Here is a 23,043-nt window from a genome sequence, read left to right as displayed (position 1 = left end):
TGCATTGAAATTAGCACTTAAAGCAGAAACAAAATCCTTTTCCTTCACAGATGATGGGTGGGTTTTACTTCAATTGGCACAATCTGCCATAAAAGGCACTGCCTTTTCTTCTTATGGATGCTGCTTTTTAAAGAATGAAAAGAATTACTGAATTACTTAGATGAAATAAACAGGCTCAATTTCTAAGCTGATATTTTCATACTTTATCCTCTCTGACAAGCTTTAGTGTCTGTATTCCACTCACATTTATTTATCTGTGTCCTACCTGAAACCAAAAATTCCTTGTTCGTGGTAATTTTTGTAAGCCATACACAAAGCACTCTGAGATCTACATTGTCACACTTGGACTTCCATGTGCAAGCCACACATGCAACTTAACTTGTCACAACTGATGTGATCTACACCAAAAATAGAAAATGGGTACTTAAAAACTGCATTTCAGTTCTTCCTCTCAAGAAGAAGCGAAGAGAAGGAAGAACTCCCAGGAAGAGAATGGATTTTGTTTAAAACTGGATGGAAACCAACGGTACAAATACTATTTTGATTCATTAGTGGGGGTGGCTTCGACAACAGCCATCAGCTCTAAATTTGCTTTCAAATTTTGAAAGGACTCAGATGAAGATACCCTTCTTCTGGATCTCTCTGGCTGAGTGGGAGAGAAAATGAGCTCTTGCTTCAAAGCCATGTGCCTGAGACCAAAACATCCCTAAGCTGTACTGAAAGCAGTTGTGCATTAGGCTTCAGGTACTGATAAGCAACAAAAGATACGGCAGTAGATGTCTGCTTTCAACACAGTAGAACAACAAAAAGAAAAAAAAATTCAACCCTACAGTCTGTTTTCTTAAAGTAAGCCTCTTTTTTTCTGCAAAACAGAAAGAAGATAGGTAGCAACTGGAAGGATGTCCCGGGAGCTCCAGCCACGAAGGAGACAGCCAAAAATGCATTAAAGGGAGGCAGAGCAAAAGAGCAGAAATACTAAGAAGGAGAGAAAGCATGGCTCCTTTCTTTCTCGCCCTCCAAACACTGTGCCCTCTGTGAAAGAAACAAACACCTTCTCCTGCCTGACAGGGAGGGCAGCACAAACATCTGCCTCCAGAGAGCAGCACATGAGCTTTGCACGTCCCCCATGCCTCATCCACCCACTCCCACCCCATTTCGAGACTCTAGTTGTGAGCTGCTGGTTCCACAGAACCATCACCTGATCATGCACGAGGTGAGAAAGAGCCTGCCTAACAAGCCTATACAAGCAACCACACAGGAAAAAAAAAAAAACCCTACGCTCAAAACACCTCATAAAAACAGAATAAAAGGGAAAAGGTAAAAAGAGAGCAAGGATGAAACAGGAACCAAAAGGTAATCAAAGTGTGCTGCTAAAATGCTCAAAGAATTGCCTGTCAGGCATCAATTTATTGTGCAGGTTTATCCATATCTTGTTTTAAAACGTGATTTTTACCTCCCCTTGGGTACTGCATGTAAAGCTAATTACAGAACACTCCCAGGCAGGTGAAGTATACAGAACACAACCTAGATTTGCTTTATATTTCCATCATACTATTTATCACCTACAAGGCAAAAATCCCATGCCTTCTGCAGTCCCTGCCTACTCCAAGGCTTTCTGCTGTTACACAGGTGAAAGGGTAAGATGTCTCAGTATTTCACAAACAGAATACAGGGCAGAGTTATTTATGAGAAGTGATCTAGAAACAGAGGCTTTTCAGCAGCCCCAGTTGGCCCAAGTATGGGATAAAGGAAAACATTTAATTGCTCTGCCAGAAAGTTACTAACATGCTGGTAACCACACATAATCTCCAAAATTCTTTGAAACAGACCCAGACATGCTGTTGAGATTTGCTGTTTATTCACTTCTAAAAATTGGCTAATTCTGTGTTAGTTTGTGGCACTGTGAGAAGCATACCTGGGTTTATGAAACCATGACTGGCACCCCACAGTCGTGTCAAGACAGATTATTTCCACAGCGATGCTCCACAAAACCTGTCATGAACCAGAACTGTAATTCTGCTATTTTCTTCACAAGCCCACAAACTACTTAAAAGTCTGGACAACAGCTATAAACCCACTTCTAAACACTGTACTAGTGGAAACTTTGCGAATATTCAGGTTGTATCCAGTCTGGCCTCACTTCAGCTCAGAACATAGCACTACAGACAAACAAAGCACAAAACCACACCTGCCCTACTCAGACAATGCACTGCAAACATCATTTTGGAAACCAAAATGAAACGGGCTCTTTGCTCATAGGAGATTTGCTGCTCCCTGCTATTGTGTCACTGGGATAATCAACTCTGACTCCACTGACCTGATTTCCCTGATACATTTTCTGTCCCATACCGCAGGCAGAAACCCCTGGACATGCAGGTCAGCATTAACAACGCACAGCTGGAACCACGGGACCACAGAAGGGTGAGGTTAGAAGGGGACACAATGGGGTCATCTGGTCGAGCTGCCCTGTTCAAGCAGGGTCATCCCAGGATTGTGCCCATGTTCTGGAATATCCCCAGTGAGGGAGAACCCACAGCTTCTCCAGGCAGTCTGTTCAGTTCTCAGTCACTGCGCAGTGAAGTTCTTCCCCATGTTCAGGCAAAACATCATGGAACATTTTCAAACTCCATAAGTTTAATGCAGAGCCAATGAAAATCTACGAAGCCATGTAAAATAGGAAATATGCCACCAGGAAACCATGCCTGAAAGCCCTGCCCTTACATTTTCAGGAAAATATACCCAGAAATCTGAAAAAATACACTACTTTTAGGATTTAAAAGGTAGGCTAAAAATGTGTGTTCACACGATCAGATAATATAATTGTGGGGGCTTATGTTAATACTGTGTTTACACGTTAAATTAGATTTCTTGACAAAAATTATTGAGACATGAAGCAAACATTATGGTATGTGTGTGTGTGAAATCTCCTCTAAAATGAAAAGATTCCACTGAACACCAATGTTTTGAAACTTTTACCACAGATTCCTGATTTACTAGAACATTTATGTTGTTTTTTAAATTGTCTTAATATCTTGAGAAAATTGCACATACACACATTTTTTCCAGGCCCTTGTCAAGGTCTTTTTCAGCCGAGGAGAAAGTGATAAAAGTTGACCTTTAGTCTTTTAAAATCAGTGGGAAAATGTGAGATTTAACTAAGCTGTCTGTATAAAGATCCAATTACAATTCCTTAAATTTACATCATCCCAGTCAGCAAAGGTGACTGGTAGTGTACATCACATGGACAACACATCTTTAAATTTCTTCCCATTGCAACCAACTCACAGGAATCCTGAGCACCTTCTGCCCTTTCACAAGAAGTTCAAAGCCCTCTTGCAGACTTTTAGGAATGGCAGCTCAGCAGCTCTTCAGCACATTTGCACTTTTCAGCCACCGCTCTCCTGGAAAAAGGGTCTGGTCTTTCAATTACTTTTTTAGGTAGAAAGATACATAGAGAGATCCCAGCATAAATTACATTTATACTTTTTATGTGCTGTATACTCTTCTATATAAAAGATATAAATTTTTTAAAGGCATTTTTACACTGTGTGTTTGTTTTCTTTTTTTTAGTCTATTTAAGGCTAATCTTTTCAGTAACTACTCAGTAAAATCAAATAGTTACAAAACTATGCAGGTGATTTGCACAGAAAATATCCAGATGCTTAAAAATCCTGAAAATTCATTTTCACAGTCAATATTTACTCAAGGTTTTAGATTTCCAGGTATGCAATTTAATCTTGTTCACTATAATCTCAAACCCACTCAGATAAAAAATATAAACCAGAGAGATAATGAACTTTTTTTTGTAACTAATTAGTCTGCTGAACTTTAAAGTGAAACTTGCTCTTTCTGATAACAGCCCACTGCAACATGAAGGTGAAGCTAAAGGTTAATACAGGAAAAAGAAAAAAAACTTTTTTTTCCTGTTATCTGACAGCATTATGACAAACCAATATTACACATTTTAGGATGCATCTTCTGTGATGAATGATAAGCCTATTCAGAAGGCTGCAGAGAATAATTCCCCATGCAATAAAAAACAGTGCTCTTAGCACAGGTACAATGCATTGCAGCAACACTCTTGATTTGTAAACTCTTGCAATGACATCCTAATTCCTAATGCATGTGTGGTTGCATTAAATCTGCCATCAAGGGAGATGAAAGTCAATACCGAGCCTGGCTATAAATCACAAAGTTAAATAAATGCATGAAGCAGGCAAGTAACAGTAAAAATGTATTGGTGATAGCATATAATCCATGGATGTGTCTTTTTCTTTTTATTTAAAGAAACAGCAGCTTTACTGTGGACAAGGAATCAATTCCTACACTTTGGCGCAAACATTTTTAATAATAAACCCCCAAACATGGCATATATTAAGGGAGTGTAGATTTAAAAGCAATTATTAAAGTATTTCTGCTGCAGAGGAGTGGGAAAAGAAAAAATTAATGGGTTGAATGAATTGTGACCTCAGTTTATCATGTTACTGTATTCTGTAATTATTTATTGCATTTACTATTCATATACACTCTGTTAAGTGAAACAGGATGATTAAACTCTTTCCAGCAAGATGAAAAATAAACTTATCTTTTGTAAATTAATTAAGGCAACTAAATTTTCTTTGAAATATTCCTACTTTACTCATCCAGTAACATTTTTGCAAAAGATGCAGAGACATTCATATCTCTGACTAACAAACTGTCGAGTTGTTCTCAGAGGGCCTTTAGAGAAGGTCCTTGATAAAACCCACTGACTTCAGCCACAAGTCCTGTGCCTGTCTTTCAAATTACAGGGCATGGCATTGCAGCATTCACACTCCTCACTGAGGGCATGAGGGAGTATTTGAAGGAAGACAGCAGGTTCATTCCTTCTCTGCACACCACACAGCCTCAACAGGAAAGTCTCAGCAAGTTCCTCACTTGGAGGGAACCTGGTGGGCTTTGATCCAGGAGATCCAGCTCCCACACCCTCCTGCCCACAGCACCTTGGCAGGGCAGGGAAAGGGAGTGGCTGGGACCAGCCCTGTTCTAGCCATGGCCAGGTGGCACACAGCTCCTCAGGGACCACTGCCAACTGGAGTAAATTAAAGTAGACCTCAGGCTACCTTACACAGGGCTGGGACAAGTCAGGAGAGGAGAAACACGCAGCTGTAATCAGGATAAACTTCAAGAAGCACTCTCTTAATCGAAGACATGTTTCCTCTTAATTTTGTTGAGCAATAAGAGTTTTACAAAGGTCTGCTTAGCCTATCTCCATCCCACCTGTATCCACAGCCAGACTTACAAATACCAACAATTCTAGGCTGGAAGAAGAATGAATGGAAAGGGACATCATCTCTGCTGTGTCATTCATTTTTCTACTGCACTCGGGATTCCTGGATCTTAAAAAAAAGTGCCAGAGTTAAAAATACTAGTGCAATACCAGTGCTGCTATCCCACTCCCCCCGCCCAGAAAGTGCATCAGGTGTGTAACTCAAAACAGGCTGTTCCTGACGCCATGAATCTCAGCAAGCCAAGGGCCAAATAAAGACAAACACCAACTGCTGCAGTAAAGCTCTACAGGCCTTCAGTAAAACTGAACCCAGCAAGAGTGGAAAATATTGATTCAATGTACCTTTTCTGTTTCTGTGATTTTGCTGCCTGCATAGCAGTTGGCAAGAAAGGTGGTTAATGTCATTTGCAGTTTCAGTCTAATGCTTCACTGTCAGAATGACAGCGACCACAAAGACCCCAGAGCACTTCCCAAACATGAAAGGTCAGAACTGATCTAATAGGAAGTCATTACAAATGGCTTCTTCAAAGCCTGAGACCAGAATGCAAATAGCAGCGAGTTCACTTGAGGGAACTTCCTGAAATCACAGAATCTCTTAGGTTGCAAAAGATCTCCAAGATTATCAAGTCCAAACTCTGACCAATCCAGATCATACCACGTAGTGCCCTGTCCAGTCATTTCTTGAACACCTCCAGGGATGGTGACTCCACTACATCCCTGGACAGCCCATCCCAATGCTTGAACAATGTTTCCATGAAGAAATTCTTCCTGATGTCCAACCCTGGCACAGCTTGAGGCTGTGTCCTCTTGTCCTGCTGCTGGATGCCTGGAAGCAGAAGAATCTTCTAAAAACCGTGAGTTTTCTAAAAACCATTAATTTTCTACAATCATGGGGTCTACTTCTGGAAAGTAAATGCATAAGCATTTTAAAATGGGAAGGGACACTGGATGCAACAGTGTAGTGGAAATTATAAATATTGGATGCATAAGCCAGCAAACTTAAATTTCAAAATTAATTCTGGAGAGGAAAATCTGTCCTTAGCTGTAGGGATTTTTTAAGGGGAGAGGAATTTGGCAGAGCTGGGGGTGAGGTTTGTTTGCATATTTTTGCTCTGCTTCTGTTTTGTGAGTCTGTTTTAAGTAAACTCTTTTAGTTTAAATAAAATACCAGATATTTGGTTCAACACATTTCCAGTCTTCAGGGTCCTCTCAGATCTTCTAACAAGAACTGTCTGAGAGTTTGTATATGGTAGAAGGACCTATATCTGATAAGATCAATTTTAATTAAAATATATGTTTCATACTGCAGTGCTTATTTCCCCTCATGCCACTCGCCCCTCCTGCTTTATTACTGTCGCCATGATTTAGAGATGAGACACAAAAAGGGATGCTAAAATACTGTAGCTCCCTGTGGCATGGATTGTAAAAGATACAATTACTAATCCCCGACTCCCAAAACATAAAGTCAAAATAATGAACCAGCCAAACAAACAAAAGAAACATTTGCCCATTCCCACTTTTTAAAGTGCAGAGATATGAAGCCCAGATTGCCCCAAGTGCTGCCAGAAGAAGAACTGCACTCTGCTCATTCACATGCCATCTCAAGTCTTTGGCCAGGAGACCAATGCTCCCAGCAAGGAAACAATAGAACAAGAAGAACTCGTCAAGAAAGGCAAGAGGAAACTGCAAAACAGTGAGGACATACTGCAGGAACAAAGATTATGGTTCCTGGGGGTACTCAGAAACACTGAGCGTGAGAGAAGCAGCTGAGGTAAAACAAACCCAAATCCTAATATTTTCCTTAGGTACATGGGTAGGAGAAATGGTGGTGGAAGAGGCTGGCACACAATTTAATGCTCTATACTCTGGTAACCTCCTCCACCCTGGCTGTCAGACAATTGCCTGGGTGTCTGCCTCTGATCAAAGTCAAAGCTTCCAGCATCTCCTAGCATCGTCTCCTAATGTTCTATAAAAAAGCATGTGGAAAAAGGTTAAGAATGAAATGTACTCTGTGCACAGACCCACCGAAGCCAGGAAAACATGAAAGCAGATTAACTGAAAACAAACATGACCCTGATGAGATATCAGGGAAAGCTTTCTACTGCAAGAGTAACAAAGGACTGCAGCTGAGCTCCTGGGAGACTCCTTTAGTTGGGGTTTTCAAAAACAGATCACACTGAAAGAACCTGTAAAGGATAAGCCACATAATTGTGACCATGCCCTCATGTAATGTAATTCACTATACATTGACTATATAGCCTCCTCATCTGATTCCCTCCTGTCCCTGCTGTTCAACAGAGGCAATCCTGGCCATTGAGAAATGATGACTTTACCTTCAAGGGAAAAAAAAAAAATCATAACACTTGCTTTAGTTCCAAGCTTCCTCACAGAAATATGCAGGCTTACTGGTTTTAGGTGCCAGCAGGGTTCATGCTTTTGAGCTCCTCTCTGCAACCATGACAACAGAAAGTTTATTTCAAATGAAAGCAAGAAAGAAATTCAAGACTTTGCATTGACAAAAACACCGAAGTGAAATCTACTGTAAGAATCAGACTGAAGTGTTGCAGATTTGATCCTCCCAGAGAAATCAGAGCCCTTCAAGATAGAAAGCTAAACCACCACCACCACCACCACCACGAGTGAAGGCTCTTAGCCAACAGCAAATAAAAGGTAATGCAACTAAATCCTCTTAGTGCAATCTAAAATAAACTGAATTAATAAATATTTGCTATTCATGCATATGGATGGCTACCAGACTGAACACTTACCAGTTTGATCACATGTCCAAACCTTTCCATAGAAACTTGTAAGAATCAGCAGTGCCTGCAAATACTACACACAAGTAAAATATTTAGATACTGTAATCCCTCTGGAGAACTGATTTTTAGATAGGGTAACACACCGACCTGAATCACAGAACTTTCAGCTCAATGTCCCCACCTAAACAACTCTATGACAGCCAAACTCTCCTGTTGAAGCAATTCTGTGTGAAGAATTGCTATGGGGCAAACATTTCTTTGTCTCAGCAGCAGCTGTTCCTTAAATCTGTTAAGTCCACAGCCTCAGCAGCATAAAATTCTCTATCTTCTGTTTCTAGCGTTGAGTAAGAAAATGCCAGCTCACATGGCTGAGATGCTGCTCCCCAGTCTCAGCTTCTGGGTCAAGCTCTCATGCAGTAGGTACCTCAATTTAAGTGATGCTGTTCTCCTGATATTTACTCTGTAACCATTAATTCAGTCCTGAGTGGTTTTCAGAATTGCCTGAGTGCCCTGTACAATCTTTAAAAAAGACTTTTGAAAGACTCTTATGCAAGCACCTAAATAGTTCTGAAAATAAGTTCCAATGCCTGCGTCCTCTGTGCACAATTGCAATCCTGTCTATGATTATGTGACACATGATAATTCCCACTGAAACTGGCAGGCCCTTCCTCACCAAGGTCAGATCCTTCCAATTTCTTCATTTTATTATGCATAATTTTCTTCTGTTTGATCTGCACTTTATTTGCATTGATAAACTATTGCTTAAATGAAATTTGAGATAATTCAGCACAGGAGAGTATTCTTCTTCTTTTTTAGCAGAACATGTCTGAGATTACCAAACTCCAACTGACTTGGCTTATTTTGGCTTAAACAAGTGCCATTAGAGAATATAATTCCCCCCTGAAACAAGAGCCAAAATCCAGAACAAATACCTGTTTAAAATAATGTGTTCTTTTAAGCAGATCCAGCCTTCTATCTAAATGAGGTAGATCAAGGAAAAAAAAATCACAACAATCATCTGTTATGACACAGTTCAATAAGTTTGTTATTTTACCAAAACACTGTTTCTGCTAATTTTTAGTGTAATTATATATAAAAATATGTTTCAAGGTGTTTTAACCTTGTCCAACATATTCCTCTGCCCACAAGGGAGTAACCTCTGTTACATGAGCACTAACACAATGCATATTCAAACAGACTACAGGTGGACTGTGTTTTATTTTCCCCATGAAAGCAGATCCAGTTAGTCAAATACCATTTCTGCATGCAGAGAAACTCCTGAAGTTTCGGGGTTCAGCAGTCTGGCAGGGGTGATGGGATGATCAAAGGGGTTCAATAGATTTTGGGTAGACTTTGATAAGGTCAATTGTGAAATTGTGAAATTGTGAACTCATTGTGAAATTACCTGTTAGGTTTTTGTCAGATGTGCTACCTTCGCAGCTTTGAGTTAGAGATGCTTAAAATTTTCGGGCCTAGAAACCTTCCATCCCCTCTGCTCCTGGAACCTCAGTGTACCTCCCTCCCAGATGTTATGCAGGAGGAAACAGCTGTACATTTGAAAAATAACCTAAAACTATATGTACTAAGAATACTGGAGTATCAACTAATTGAGTCAAAGGCATTGTTTAATTAAATGTTCAGTTCCTCCTTCCAGACTGAAAACTATGCAAGGCTTCCTCTCTGTGTTACAACAACCACTACTGCAATTTCCTTTAAATCATACTTCTGGTTCTCCCCTGCTTCAGATTTTAAAGGGCAAACAAAACCCAGCTTTTCCCTACATTATTATATTTCCCCCTTTTTTTCAAGCCTGTACTGAATAGAAAAAGCCTGTAGTAGTCAGGTTTCCTCTTCCCTATAACTGTTCCTAACCAACTTCAAAATGTGAGCACCCTTGTATGCACAGTGAACTACCCAGCAAACACCTGCTTCTTAAAGGCACTGTACACTATCCTACCTCCTGCAATTTGCTGCTCAAGTACATTATTTCGCTTCATTTTCTGTACACTCAGAAATCAATGTTCAAAATTCAATTACACTGCAATTTCTTCAGTTCAAGTGATTTTTCTTATCCCATATTCCTTCTGTATGCAAGAAAAGGAATATGAATCACAGCAAGCTTGAAAAACAAGATAATAAGCAGCATCGTGTTAGATGCTCTTCATCGCATAGATAGTAATACCAAGTCCATCTGCTCTGTGTGGCTAGATTAGGTAGGAAAAAATGCATATTAAGATGAAGAGCCTTTGATCCACTGTAGGCAAAGAAACTCTGCCACTTTCAATAGAATTGCGTGAATCCACTGGTGGATTAGATACAAACAGAGTATAATCACCTCAAGCTGGGCATGGAGATGGGCAGTGCACACATTTATGTACCTTTCAGAGAAGTGAATGCTGCAATGAACACTGACTTGTACTTTTGTAACTTTTCAAGTGAATGCTTATACCTTAGTGCAGCAGGCACATAAAAATCTGTCTGGTTTGAATTCTCTTCAAGGTAAGACACACAACAGGATTAACTAATACTGAAGGAAAAATCACCCTTTCAATTTTTGAGTTTCTCTGGGGGCACTATTTCTCTATGAAAAGTTCCAAGCAAATATTCTTGAAGGGAGGGTTCTATAAGCACACTATGTGTGTATGTCACACACAGCAGCAGAAATATTTCTGTGTGCTGCCCTACTGCAAATCTACTGCAAATCTTCTACCCTGATCTTTCTAAAATTCATGAACAAAACAAAAATTAGCATAAATAAACTAATTAATTAATTAATTAATATCAAGATAATTGAAAGTGTCCTGATCTGAGATACAGACTAAGCATCAGGAAAAAGAAAATGTACCTAAAACAAAAAACTGGGTTTGATTCATTTTCAGCCAACTCAGTGGAAGTGGTTCAACTCCCTCCCAATCAAACCTTCCTCTCAACAAAACACATCAAGTTGGAGTCAAGCTCTCCTGCAGGACTTCTGCCTACTTCTGGAGCTTTTCCATGCCACAGGAAAAAAAATTCAGCTTTCACAAAACTACAAACACTACGAAGAAAAATTTAAAACAACAACAGTACTTAGAACTATCTTCTTTTGGACATTTTATAGATTCCTCTCCCCAGACAACTTCATTTCGCCAAGGTCCCTCCAATTTCTGTTGCAGACAAACACACACATAATACCAAAACTAAACCTACTATTTTTTCTGATTATTTCTTCTGACTTCTGTTCACCTGTTCCCAAAGCAGCAGACACCATAAACAAACATGGTCAGCATTGCAGTTTTCCTTTAAACAAAGATTTCAGGAGACAGTTCATGAAACCTGGTTCTGTAGAAGACTTTTTCCAGGAAAGCAGGAAAAAAGAAAGAAAATAATAAAGATTCAGACACGGAATGGCTTTCATGCTCTAAACGGATACAAGAGCTGAATACTGGTGAAAGGCCAAGGATGATTAAGAAAAAGATTTGACTTCTGTTAAAAAGGTAGAAATTCTTCATGTTCATTTTACGTTAATAACGTCTGTCACCTTCATCCAAGAAATTACACTGTTTCTTTCAAGTAAATTTTCATTTATTAATTGAACCTGCTCACAGAAAAATTGGGGTCAGTTCGGCTCCTGTGGAAATTGGTGCCAAAGAACTTCAAAACACATGTCATCGACACTGAAATTAAAACCAGGTACAAAATTTCAAGTATTCTCCAATCCAGGAAAGACAGTGGTAACTCACTATTGCTTTCACAGGAAAAGAAAAAGAAACATTATTACTAAATGGTGGTCCAAGAAAGAAAATTGGCTTTTGCAGGAACTGCTTTGAGACACTAAGGACACAGATAAAGGAGCCTCAAGGCCAAGAATATTTTCTTTAGTAAATCTTATCCATCCCAACCTAGAGCACTGAGAGAGCTCCAGAACACTCCCCATTTTTGGAGAAAGATGGTTCAGTCAGGGGTTGATTTTAAAGGCATTATAATTTGTCTACAGAAATGCATTTGTTAAGAACAAAAGGATAAGAATAAATCTGGTAGATACCCTTTGAAGGATACCAGAAACTTTTGTTTCCCACAGCTTTAGAGTTTGCAGTGTTCCAGAGGAAGGACGCACACACTGAAAAGAGAACTGAAGTGTTCGGCCAACTTATGTGCTGTACACAAAAAGAAAAGATGGGACTTTTAGAAAGTAAAAAATAATAAAAAAGTGAAGAATACAGCTGAAGAATCTGACATCACTTCAAAGCAGGGAGAAAATATTTGATCTTTTCAACATAAGGGCTTTATTCCATCCTGAAAATATTATTTAAAAAACATTTTTAATGTTTTTCCTCCTCTCTCCAGTTCCTCCTCCCCTACCCAAAGTAGCCAATGGAAATTAAACCTAAAAAGCTGAGGGCAAGTCAGGACATTCACACACCTCATCAAAAGGTTCCTCTACAAAGTCTTGTGGCTTTCTCCCCTTCTTTCAGAAAGCGAATGGCAATACAAAAAACTTTGTTTGTTGCAAGACTATTCTGTCCATTTGCAACTCTCCTTCATTTCCCCAGGAACTTCTTCTCCTGATCACCTCTACTGAACTTAAGCCATCTCTCTCCTGTGGTCCCTCCTGAGGTGTCCTAATTTGCTCTGAAGGGAGATCCAGGCACAGGTTTCAGGATTATTTGCTGTCTTGTCCCCTTCAAGGCACCCCAATACATATCACCCACCCCTTACTGTCATGGTATGACAACCAGAATTATGAGAGTCTGACACTCAGCTTTCTTTGGTTCTGGCATATTAAATAAACAAACTAGCCACACAGACAAAAGATTGCTGCCAGCCTGAAGCACTCTTGAAAGGACCCCTTTGTAGGAGGTCCGGGCTCTGTGTGACACAGCGTGGAAGTGTCAGGCTGCAACAAGCTCCTTTGCACTCCTTCTCACTTCCCACAGCCACAGGAACTGCAGGGAAGGAGGATCTGAGGATTCCTCCATGGGAACAAACACTGAAGAAATGCTGGCAGTCATGGCCTTCCAGTCCCACTTGGTTCTGACACCTGACTTGCATTCCTTTTGATGGCCATGACGAGATCTCACCACTTTATAAATTACAGCCACCTTCTACACCACAGTAAACCCCACAAGCACTGAACCAGGGCAGAGGCAGGGCCCAGGGCAGCATTCTTCTCTATCTGGTGCTGGCCAAACAAAGCAAAACTCATTTCAAAACAGGGAGTTTTGCAGGCAGTTTGAGGCACCCCTGAGAGGGATGTGGAGAATCTCCTTCCATGTTACCTATCACACCAGCACTGTGGGATTACCTCTTCTCACAAGGGCTGTTGAATCATTTGCTTCAAGTCCTGAGTCAGTGCTGAACTCACTCCTCATTAGTCTCCTATGCATTCCTCCTCATTTTTATAATTCTGAACTGTTAGCTCCACCAGTTTTCTGCAGTACTCACAAACAGCATAAAAAGAAAATTTGCTTTCCCTTATGGTTCTCAATGTAGTCTCTTATAAAGAGAATACTTGCTCTGGTATTCTAAAGGGGGAAAAGAACAAAACCCCATTACATTCCTTCCAGCCACCATTCATCCACCAAATAGGAAAGAAGTTTGTCACAATTCTTTTACACTGCGATCTAAATAAAACTGTGGAACCAAAACAAGAACTGTAATTTTTTTTTCTCATATAGAATGTATTTAAAAAATTAATAATAAAATAAACCACATATTCTATATAACACACAAATGAGTATTATTATAGATAGAAAATATTTTCCAAAACACTACAAATAACCTCTTGTCAAGACACAAATGAGAACTTTCAGTGAAATATATAGTATGTGAAAAACAAAAACCAGATCCAGTGGGCTTTGTTTGGATGAACTGTCTTCTGGATCAATTCTACAAGACAATCGACTGCCTTTAGTTCTACAAAGTGTTAAATCATGTGCTTGCCTACATTAGTAGTCATGCCAAATTTTGCCACTAATTATATAGGGAAACTGCCATTTTCTGCCTTCCAAATTCTTTTAATAGAGTTGAGATACTGAAGGTCTTTCCTTTCCATTCCTAAATGGCATTCTGTCTCTCACACAAACAAGAGAATTTATTCTTCAGTGCACTCAGTTCTTACTTTCCCAAGAACAGAGGAAAAGTATTGAAGTGGTGAGTGATTTATTATCAAACTGGCTCACTCAACCACAGAGAGATTTTACCCATAACTTCAAGAACTACAGCAAGATAGATTGTCTTCTTCTCTGCCTTATGGACAACCAGTTGTAATCTGCAGAGTTTAAAATGTAAATATTGACAAATAAATAAACATATCACCATACAAATTAGATCCACTTTTCCTTTACATCAGTAACTACCCATTACTGTAATGACTTTATTATTTACCTTAAACATAAGCAGGAGCAGTTGAATTTCACTGAATATATAGTCTTATGCTTGCTCTTACCAAGCATAACTAATGAAAGCTCCTGATAGGAGTGAGAGTTTGCCATTTGCAAACAAGACAGAATTAAAAAGAAATCATGAGGGGCAAGAGGAAAGAAAGTCTTCTCAAAAAAGAATCTTTACAGACCTCTGAGACATCTAACAACCAAACTTTAACATAACTACCCTAGTACTATAGGTTAATGGTACATTCAGCCCAATAGGGATTTCCATCTAGAATGATCAAAAATGCCCATGCGGGTATATTGAATTTTGGTTGTTACTTTCAATAAAGACAATTTGTATATCAATTCAAAGGAAGTTCTGAGGTGTCTTTTTCCTGCCTCTGGAAAGGTACTGCTAGAATTACCATTCAAAAAAGGTCTCTTTCCTTCAAAGAAATCAATGTTTGTGGTCACAAGCCAAGGAGAGCAGATAAAGCATGTTTCCCGCTTGGCAAAACAGGCAGGTTCCCCTCTTCATGCTGCAGCAAAACCAAAGGAGCAGAGCTCTCATTTTGCAATGTTTCTATTGGTTTTCCACTTCTGAATAATAGCACGGGTTGACCTCGAGCATGTCCTTTTGACCTTAGTGCTTGCAGTGTTCAGCCATCCACAACTCAGGATGCGACTGAAGAAGTGGGAACGAAAGTTCGATCAATACTGAAATGACAACCTTCATTTTAAACTCTCCAATTAAATCAGTATGCAGCAAGCAAAAGATCTGATCAGAAAGCTGCATCTAAAATGTGCATTTTAAAATGCAGTTTGCAAAATCAAACCCAGGTACTGAAATGTGATTATTCACTTCCAAATGTATCAGTTGTGAAAAAAGTTAAGGTAATATAGCTGATCTATCATTACAAAATTAAATCCCCTTTAGGAAAATAAATTTTAAAAATATTTAAAAGACTGGCAAGTCCTCTCTCATCTTTCTAGCAAAAATGCAGATATTAATAATGATGCAATATGACCAATACATAATTTCTCTTTCCTCATATGTGTTCAATATCATCCTGAAAACAGATATTTTTACAACATGAAGTGACATAAAATTTTAGCTTCTAGAAATATTCTCTTTCTGAAACACCTTTTCAATTCAGTCTCTTCAAGATTTCTCCTCATACAATGTGATGATTTTTAGCAGTTTTCTTTTTTGAGGGAACGGATTGCAATTCTGCAGCTGAATTTTAGTTCAGAATTCTCAGGAACTAAAATGAATAACATATCAAGAGGTGATATTTAACTATACTAAAATATTTTAATATAAGAAATGCTTGATCCAAGTTACATAAACCCAAAACTGTACCAAAAAAAAAGCAGCCTCATAGTTTACGTGTACCCTGGTCCTATTATGAAATTACTGCTCAGTGAAAACAGAAGAACAGACACCTCTGACAATATTATTGCTCAAACCTCAGGTTGACCAAGACATAACTCCATTTAGACGTTAATGGATTTACTTCTCGTTGTCATGCTGGTTTCATTAATTTAGTTAAGTGAACCTAGGGAAAATAAAGCGTCTCATTGTTCATTTATTTTATGGTTATTCTGTGGGGTATTCAAGATCGCTGGCCTCATCTGTAAAGATATTGTAAGAAGTTACTAATTTATTTCAAATTTGTGACACAAATTTTTGCAGAGCAGTTAATAGCAGTGTTCATGAGCCATTTTGTTCCTTTCATTCTCTGTAAACTAGAATTGTGCACTGTTTCAGTCCATTTGTAGAGAACTGAAATAGTTCAAAATTTCATATAAACCATCTGGTCCTCAGTGTGCAATCAGATGACCATTTTACACTCATAAAGGAACTTTAAGAAGCACCAGCACCTTTCTGATATGAAAGGGATTATCAGTAATGTACTTTTTTGTTAACATTTTTTTTGTTGTTTTGCTACAGACAATCCTTAGATGCAGGGTGTCAACAGCATTAAGGAAGAAAATTATTCACACTTGGAACTTGATGATATTGTCTGTGTAGTTTTCCTGCTGCTATGCAAAATATGTACACATAGCAGAACTGTTGCTTTATAAAGAAAATATATTACAAGGTTGAAACGAGACTGAGATTGTGTCCTTTTAATCAACTCACTTTTTATTAACTATTCTTTTCAAATCAATATGCAGATTATCAAGAAGAATCTGCCTTGAAATATCTATCGATTAATTATTTCTTTATTAATCAATACCAAAGAGGGCAGAGGAAAATATGATTAAATATGCTTGAACTCTGATATTTCAGTTTAGTAATTCCTGTAGGTGGTGAAAACACCATAGGTAGAAAACAACTGCAATCTACCTTTAAAAAGATTTTTCAGATTTCTGAAGTAGTGTAACCAGAAAATTTTAGAAATTTCTTACAAAAAAAGACAGTTTCCTTTCCTAGAAAAATTTAGAATAAACCAGCAGAAATCACTTTCATAAAGAATACATTCCACATTCACAGCAAATTACTACCAATTTGATTTTAATGCTAACTCTCCATTACAATAATTTTTTAACCCAATATAAGTTCATTGTATTCACAGGATTCTATTTCCTGCTATCAAATGTATCCATTAAGTATTTTCACTGGGGAAAAAAATAGATCCCTATAATTCCCAGGCTGACTCCTTGGTGTACCTACAGCTAATACAGCTTGATGTAAAGGTGCACTTGTAAAAGCGTAAAATTGTATATTTTCTGTATACACTGTATTTTAAAGACATGAAATCTGGAACTGTTTAGCTTCACTGGGGACTGAAAAAAAAGTCAAAAAAAAAAAAACAAAGGAATAAAGCAAACAAAAAAAACCCAAACTGAACAAAACAAATGAAAAAAAAAAAAAACCAACCAAACAAAAAAACACACACACAAAAAAATGAAAAATACCAGAATAATCCACAGAAAACTTTCTAAGAAATGGTGTGCTTACCTACTTCTGTAGATCATACTGAATCCTTTTGTCAATTATTCCATAAGTATCTTCACAATATGTATAATATTCTGATGAACCCATTCATGCTTTTTACATGTCCAGTTATTTAACACAGTTCCTAATATCAGTCACTCTCTATTTCAGGTTTGCTTTTTTGCTTTGTTGTTTTTTGGGGGTTTTGGTTTGTTTTGTTGTTGTTGTTGTTGTTTTGTTTTGTTTTTTGAGGTGAGGGTTTGGGGTTTTTTTTAGCCATCCTTTTGCTAAATTCTCAGTAAATCATCAAGTAAACGGTATGATGGCCAGACTACCACTGGCCACCAATGATAAACGGTACCACCAAATAAAATAATATTACAGAACATATACTTCTCCCAGAAAGATCTTGTGTATCTTTCCTGTTCATCACTTTTAATGAAATACTGCTGATGGCCCATCACACATGTCAGTCTAAACAGAACATAAAAAGAGTGCTCAGAGAGGAATTTCAAGGAGTACTTCAAAAGTGCAGTGACCAGATGGCTTAAGACTAATTAGAGAGCTTCTTCACTGCAGAAGCAGCTAATATTTTTTTTTTGAGATCTTTGTTCCAACCAAAGAGATGCAAACATGAGACACAGATGCTTCATATCATTTTTAGCTTCTTCAGGAGAAAAAAACCAAAATAAATATCTCCCTTAAATACTATTTTCAATGTGGAGGAAAAAAGGGTTCTGAGGCTCCTGTAACACACACTTTTCAAGATGAGCACTCTTTATGAAACAGCTGATCACCAGTAGGTTTCAAGGCATTAATTTTAAGGGCCCGCAGAGATTTTCCTTAATCTCCAGAAACAAATTTGTGCAATAAGGCACACCACTGTTTACAAGGACAATTAGCCCAGTTCTCAACAGAGCCAAAATATGTAATGCCCACAAACCCCTCAGTCAGGTATCATGTCAAAAGACCACTGACATGTCTTGCAACATCAACAGATGAGCTACAACTGGTGCTGTACCATACAAATGCCTAAGTTATTGTTTAGTTTGTGTGAAGAGAAGACAAAGTAGCAGTCCTGGAAAAGGGATTCTTTTCAGCTGGTAGCTCATTCTTACCATATCTTTAGCAAAAACCCATTTCCTAACTGGAAACTCGAACACCCTTTTAAGAGGAAAAGCTGTCCCCATTTGAGGCCATGCACCTTGACTAGAAAGCAGCATGAGATTGTGGTGAATAGCCTCTTCCATCCCAAAATTTCTGGGACTAACAACTGCCATCACTTTTTTATCTCAATGCATGTACACTCCAGAATATCTCTGTTAATGTACTACAAGGAAACACAAAAATTATGAGACACCTGATGGCCTTTCCTGATTACCTAACTCTTATCAGCCTCCTGTAAGCCTCAGTGCTGGACCCAGCTTACACATGTTCATAGAGCAGTGCTCTAACCTTAAACCACAAAGACAGAAAGGGAGAACAGCAACGCAGCACTGATAACAGTAAAAACAAAACAAAAAAAAACAAAACAAAAACCAACCAAAAAAAAACCACCAAAAAACACCCTGAGAAGCAATAATTGTTTTGAGGAAGAGTCCCTCACTAACCCCTCCAGACAGCATGGCCCATGGCACTATGGTCAGTTGCTATCACCCTAACAGCAAAGGGAAGTTGGTTCCTTGTCATACAACCTTGAAAAAGCCACTTGACCTCCTTCCATCTCAGCTTCTCCACTTGGGAGCCAGAAGAAAATTAATCTTTTCCTTTCCCTAAGCTCTTCGACAGAGAAAAGTACCCCTAAATTGCACCCAAAGTCTCAGTCTTGTCACCTCTGCTCATTGTTTCAATGTGAAGTACAATTTGAAGCCCACTGTAGAATGAAGAATTTGTCAATGAAATTGTAATTAAAAAATGTCATGTTTTGATAAGTAGAGTTGCTGCCAAGCACAACAAGTCAGAAGTAACCACTATACAAAGTAAGCAATGCGTCCTCAAAACTCTTCGGACACAAGTATCTACTTCGTAGCCAATTCCCTGAAGAAACAAACTTGCCTCGGACTCCTACTGCCTTCCACCCTTCAAAACAAGTAGTTTTATATCACTAATATCAAGCAAGTACATAGATTGCCAAAAGCTGTTGAGCTGTGGTTTTTATTTCTAACAGACATACATCTGCTTGGGAGAAAATAAGAGAACAAAGTTGCTCCTGTAACAATTCAAGATATGTGAAAGAGTACCAAAAGCTTGTTTCCCATGTATCTCTGAACCAAATTAATAGTGAAGATGACAAAAGGAAGATCCCATCCAGAATCTGTAGTTCTAAGGAAATGTTTTTTTCTTAAATGTTAGTTTAAAATGAAACCTATGAAACTTTTACAAACTATACATATGTGCCAAAGCTGAAATGCCACTTAAAAAAAAATTTAAAAATTAAAAATAAAAGTCTCTGCATTTACATGAGTGCATTGTAAAAGATTTAAAATAAAACATTTGTATTTCAAGGGTAAAGTGCCAAATGACAAAGCGTGACAGAATATGACAAATTTTATGTTCTGTTTCACTAAGAATTGATAATATTACATCCCTGGAAAGCTGTAGAATAATAACAACAGCAGCTGAAAATTACAGAAGCCAGGACTGTGTTGAAAAAGCCACCCTCCAGCTGTGCAGTGGAGCAGGGCACAAAGGTCCAGCTGAAGGCTCACCCAGTGAAAGGCAAACCAGTGGCCACCCCTCAGCTGGGCAGGAGCTGCTCTTCATGCACAGCTGCACAAACACTCCTGCGGGTACAGAGGCAAGGGAGGGCTCCATGGTTTAAAACACTGCCTGGGAGAGAGCTCTGCAGCTCCTCACCTTGGATTTTCAAAGGCTCGTGGAGATACAGCACTGGGGTGTGGTTTCACCGCGTACAAACTATATCTTAAAACAAAGGAAAGAAAAAGGAAACACAGAAAACAGGTTGCTACAAAAAGTGAGATTCTCCCTTCCCTAAGTTTTCCCACTGCGCAGTGTGAGTGCCTACGCCAAATTGTTAATGAACTATTACTTTTCTTGTCAGATCCACACACTGTTCCAACTGATTCCATGACTGCTCTGTGGTTGGGTTTCAGACAGAGAAGGAGCAGGTAGAAGGGATGAAATATTTAATATTTAGCATTATACCACATTCAGATCACACTAAGAATGGCAGGAAAACACACCCTCATCTTAAACTAGACAGTTCCCAACACTGCAAGTCATGCATTCTTGGAAAGAACTTACATCTTCAGACTCCTTCTTTCCCATGGGACATTAATTTTTATTAGACACTGCACATACCCTTCATTTTCAGGGTTCAGCTTCATTAGACTAACCATCTTTGCAGATTATACTTTTAACATACTTCTGTGACTGCACATTTACTGCACAAAAGCATGCATGATAAACACACCCACATCTGCACGTTGAAAGGTAAGGCTTTTCAGAAGTGTCTAAACTTAGACTTCAAAGACCCTGCCCAGGTACTGAATTCCAGTGTCATTCCAGCGTGATTTGCTTATTCCTCTGTGCTAAGCATGGATTTATGGGCCTATCTGCAGGCAGTTGATTCAGCAAAGCCTGATAATGCTGAATACATGTAGACCTAGTAATACCACTGATTACAGTTGAAAATATATTGTTAAATATAAACTCCCTCTCCCCACTACCCTCCTTCAGGTTCTCCTTTCCCCAGTTGCTTCACCAAGCTTCAATCATTTAAGCTCAAGCACAAAGGCATACAGAATTTTATTCTTTGGATGTCTTCGGTAAAATCGGACAGCCCTTTCCAACAATAAATTTTAAAAGAATGAATTTCTTTCTTTGAATGTGTTTTCTCTTTCTCAAATGTGTTTTGTTTGTTTGGTTGATTAGTTGGTTTGGTTTGGTTTTTTGTTTGTTTGTTTGGGTTTTGGGTTTTTTTCTTTCTGATCCAACAATCCAACACTGAAACCACGTTCTTACGTTGCTAATAAATTCATGTCCGCGGCTCTTCGAACAAGGACTTCAAGTGTCTGCGACATGCTATCAGTTGTCATCAGGCTTAACAAAACAGGACCAAGTTAAGCGCCTTTAGAAAAATCTCAGTTTTCACAAGCTCTGTCAGGGCTCATTAGCGCTTGGCAGATGACTACTTTGAAGAGTTCATCCACGCCAAGCGTGCTGCAGCGGCGCGGGAGCTGTTCCCAGCGGCCGGGCGACGGGACACCGGCCTGGGGAGGCGGCCGGACCTTCGCCCCTGCGCTCAGGAACTGCTGCGCTCCCGCCCCGCTCCGCGGCCCCCGGCCTTTCCCGGGAGAGCGCGTCCCAGGGCGGGCACGGCCCAAGGCGCAGGGAGCGGGGAATGACTCAACACGGGTGCGCAACACACCGTGCACACAGCCGCCTTCTCTTTTCTTGATCTGGCAGGTACAGAACAATACCTCTGCGCCGAGCGTCCCGAGTGCCGCGGGGTGGTCGGCACCTGCTCGCTTTAAGTCACTATCTCGAGGTGAAGCCTTCCAGAGCACCGTCTGCCCCACCGGCGCGCGTCACCCTGATCCATCTGTCCTTTGCGCGACCGTAAGCAAAGTTACGACGTTATTCCTCCCGAAACCCCTTTTTTACCGCCGCCGCTCCCTTCCCGGCTATCGCAGCGCAGTCGGGAGGCAGCCGCCGCCGGGCAGCCCCGCGGGTTCTCCCGCATCGCGACTCCGCAGCCATGCCGGCGTCCTTACCTTGATGCCCTGCTGCTGCGTGGTCAGGGTCAGCTTGGACTCGTCCAGGAGCAAAACTTCGCAGTAAAATTCCTCCGGGACCGCGCAGAAACAGCCCATGCCTGCTGTGATGGCCGAAGACGGGGCGGGGAGGCGAGAAGAGCCCCGGGCGGCGGCGGAGAGGGGCTGAGGCGCAGCCGGGTCTGGGCCGCGCCCGGCTCCGCGCCCCGGCTGCGCGGATGGAGCCCGGCGGCTGCTAGGGCGCAGCGCCCAGCCCCGCGGGGCGGCCCGCCGCCATCCCGCCCAACAGCCTGGACGGGGCTGCCGGGCTCTCTCTCCGGGAAAGAGGGGAAAAAGACCGGCGGCTTTTTTAGGAAGGATCCCAGGGCACAGCCCTCGCCCGCGCCCGGCTGTCACGGCGGCTCCCCCGCCGCTGCCGCCCCGGGGTGGGACCGAGCCGCCCACCCGCCTCGTCCTCCGCCCCGTCCGCGCACGATTCCGCGCCTCCCCTTTGTGTGCAGGAGCGGGGCCGGGGAAGCGCTCTCGGCCGCCGCAGCCGGGGCGTGGGGGTGCTCCCCACCCGGCCACCGCGTTCCCTCCGGCCGCAGAGCCTGCGGGCGGAGCAGGACGGTGGCGGTGGCGGTGGCGGTGCCCGGCCGGCGCTGCGCTGCTCCCCGGCTGCCCGCGGCCGTGCGGGGGGCCCCGGCAGCGCTCGCCTCCTCCCCGTCGGGGGCGGAGGGATGGAGAGAAGAGAGACCCGGCGGTCGGGCAGCGCCGGCCGCCTCCTGCCGGCCGCCGGGCAGGACTCCCCCGGGGCGCCTTTGGGGCGGAGAGCGGCGAACGGCACCTGCCCGGCCCCGGCACCGCGCCGCATCATGGCACGGGACCCCCCGGCGTGCCCGGTCTGGGGCCGGGAGCTCCCTGCCCTCTGCCGTGGGGCGGGGGCGGTGATCCCTGCCCCGGTCCGCGCCCCTCGGTTGTCCCCGTCGCCGCTGGGCACGGCTGC

At 41.1% G+C, this 23,043-nt stretch overlaps 1 protein-coding gene across 2 annotated transcripts in view; it reads right to left on the bottom strand.

The window, feature by feature from the left end:
- EPB41L4A (erythrocyte membrane protein band 4.1 like 4A) overlaps window positions 1-22,695 on the bottom strand; it is a 117,535-nt gene extending 94,840 nt beyond the window's left edge. For both annotated transcript variants that reach the window (XM_030968200.1, XM_030968201.1), the window contains exon 1: window positions 22,059-22,695. In XM_030968200.1, coding sequence (XP_030824060.1) covers window positions 22,059-22,157 — 99 coding nt within the window. In that variant the 5' untranslated portion in view covers window positions 22,158-22,695. The remainder of the gene's footprint in view (window positions 1-22,058) is intronic.
- Between the last annotated feature and the right edge of the window lie 348 nt (window positions 22,696-23,043).

The sequence above is a fragment of the Camarhynchus parvulus genome, chromosome Z (genome assembly GCF_901933205.1).
Source record: "Camarhynchus parvulus chromosome Z, STF_HiC, whole genome shotgun sequence".
NCBI classification, from domain to species: Eukaryota; Metazoa; Chordata; class Aves; order Passeriformes; family Thraupidae; genus Camarhynchus; species Camarhynchus parvulus.
The sequence above is the reverse complement of the archived record's forward strand: the minus strand, read 5'-3'. Positions and strand labels throughout refer to the sequence as shown.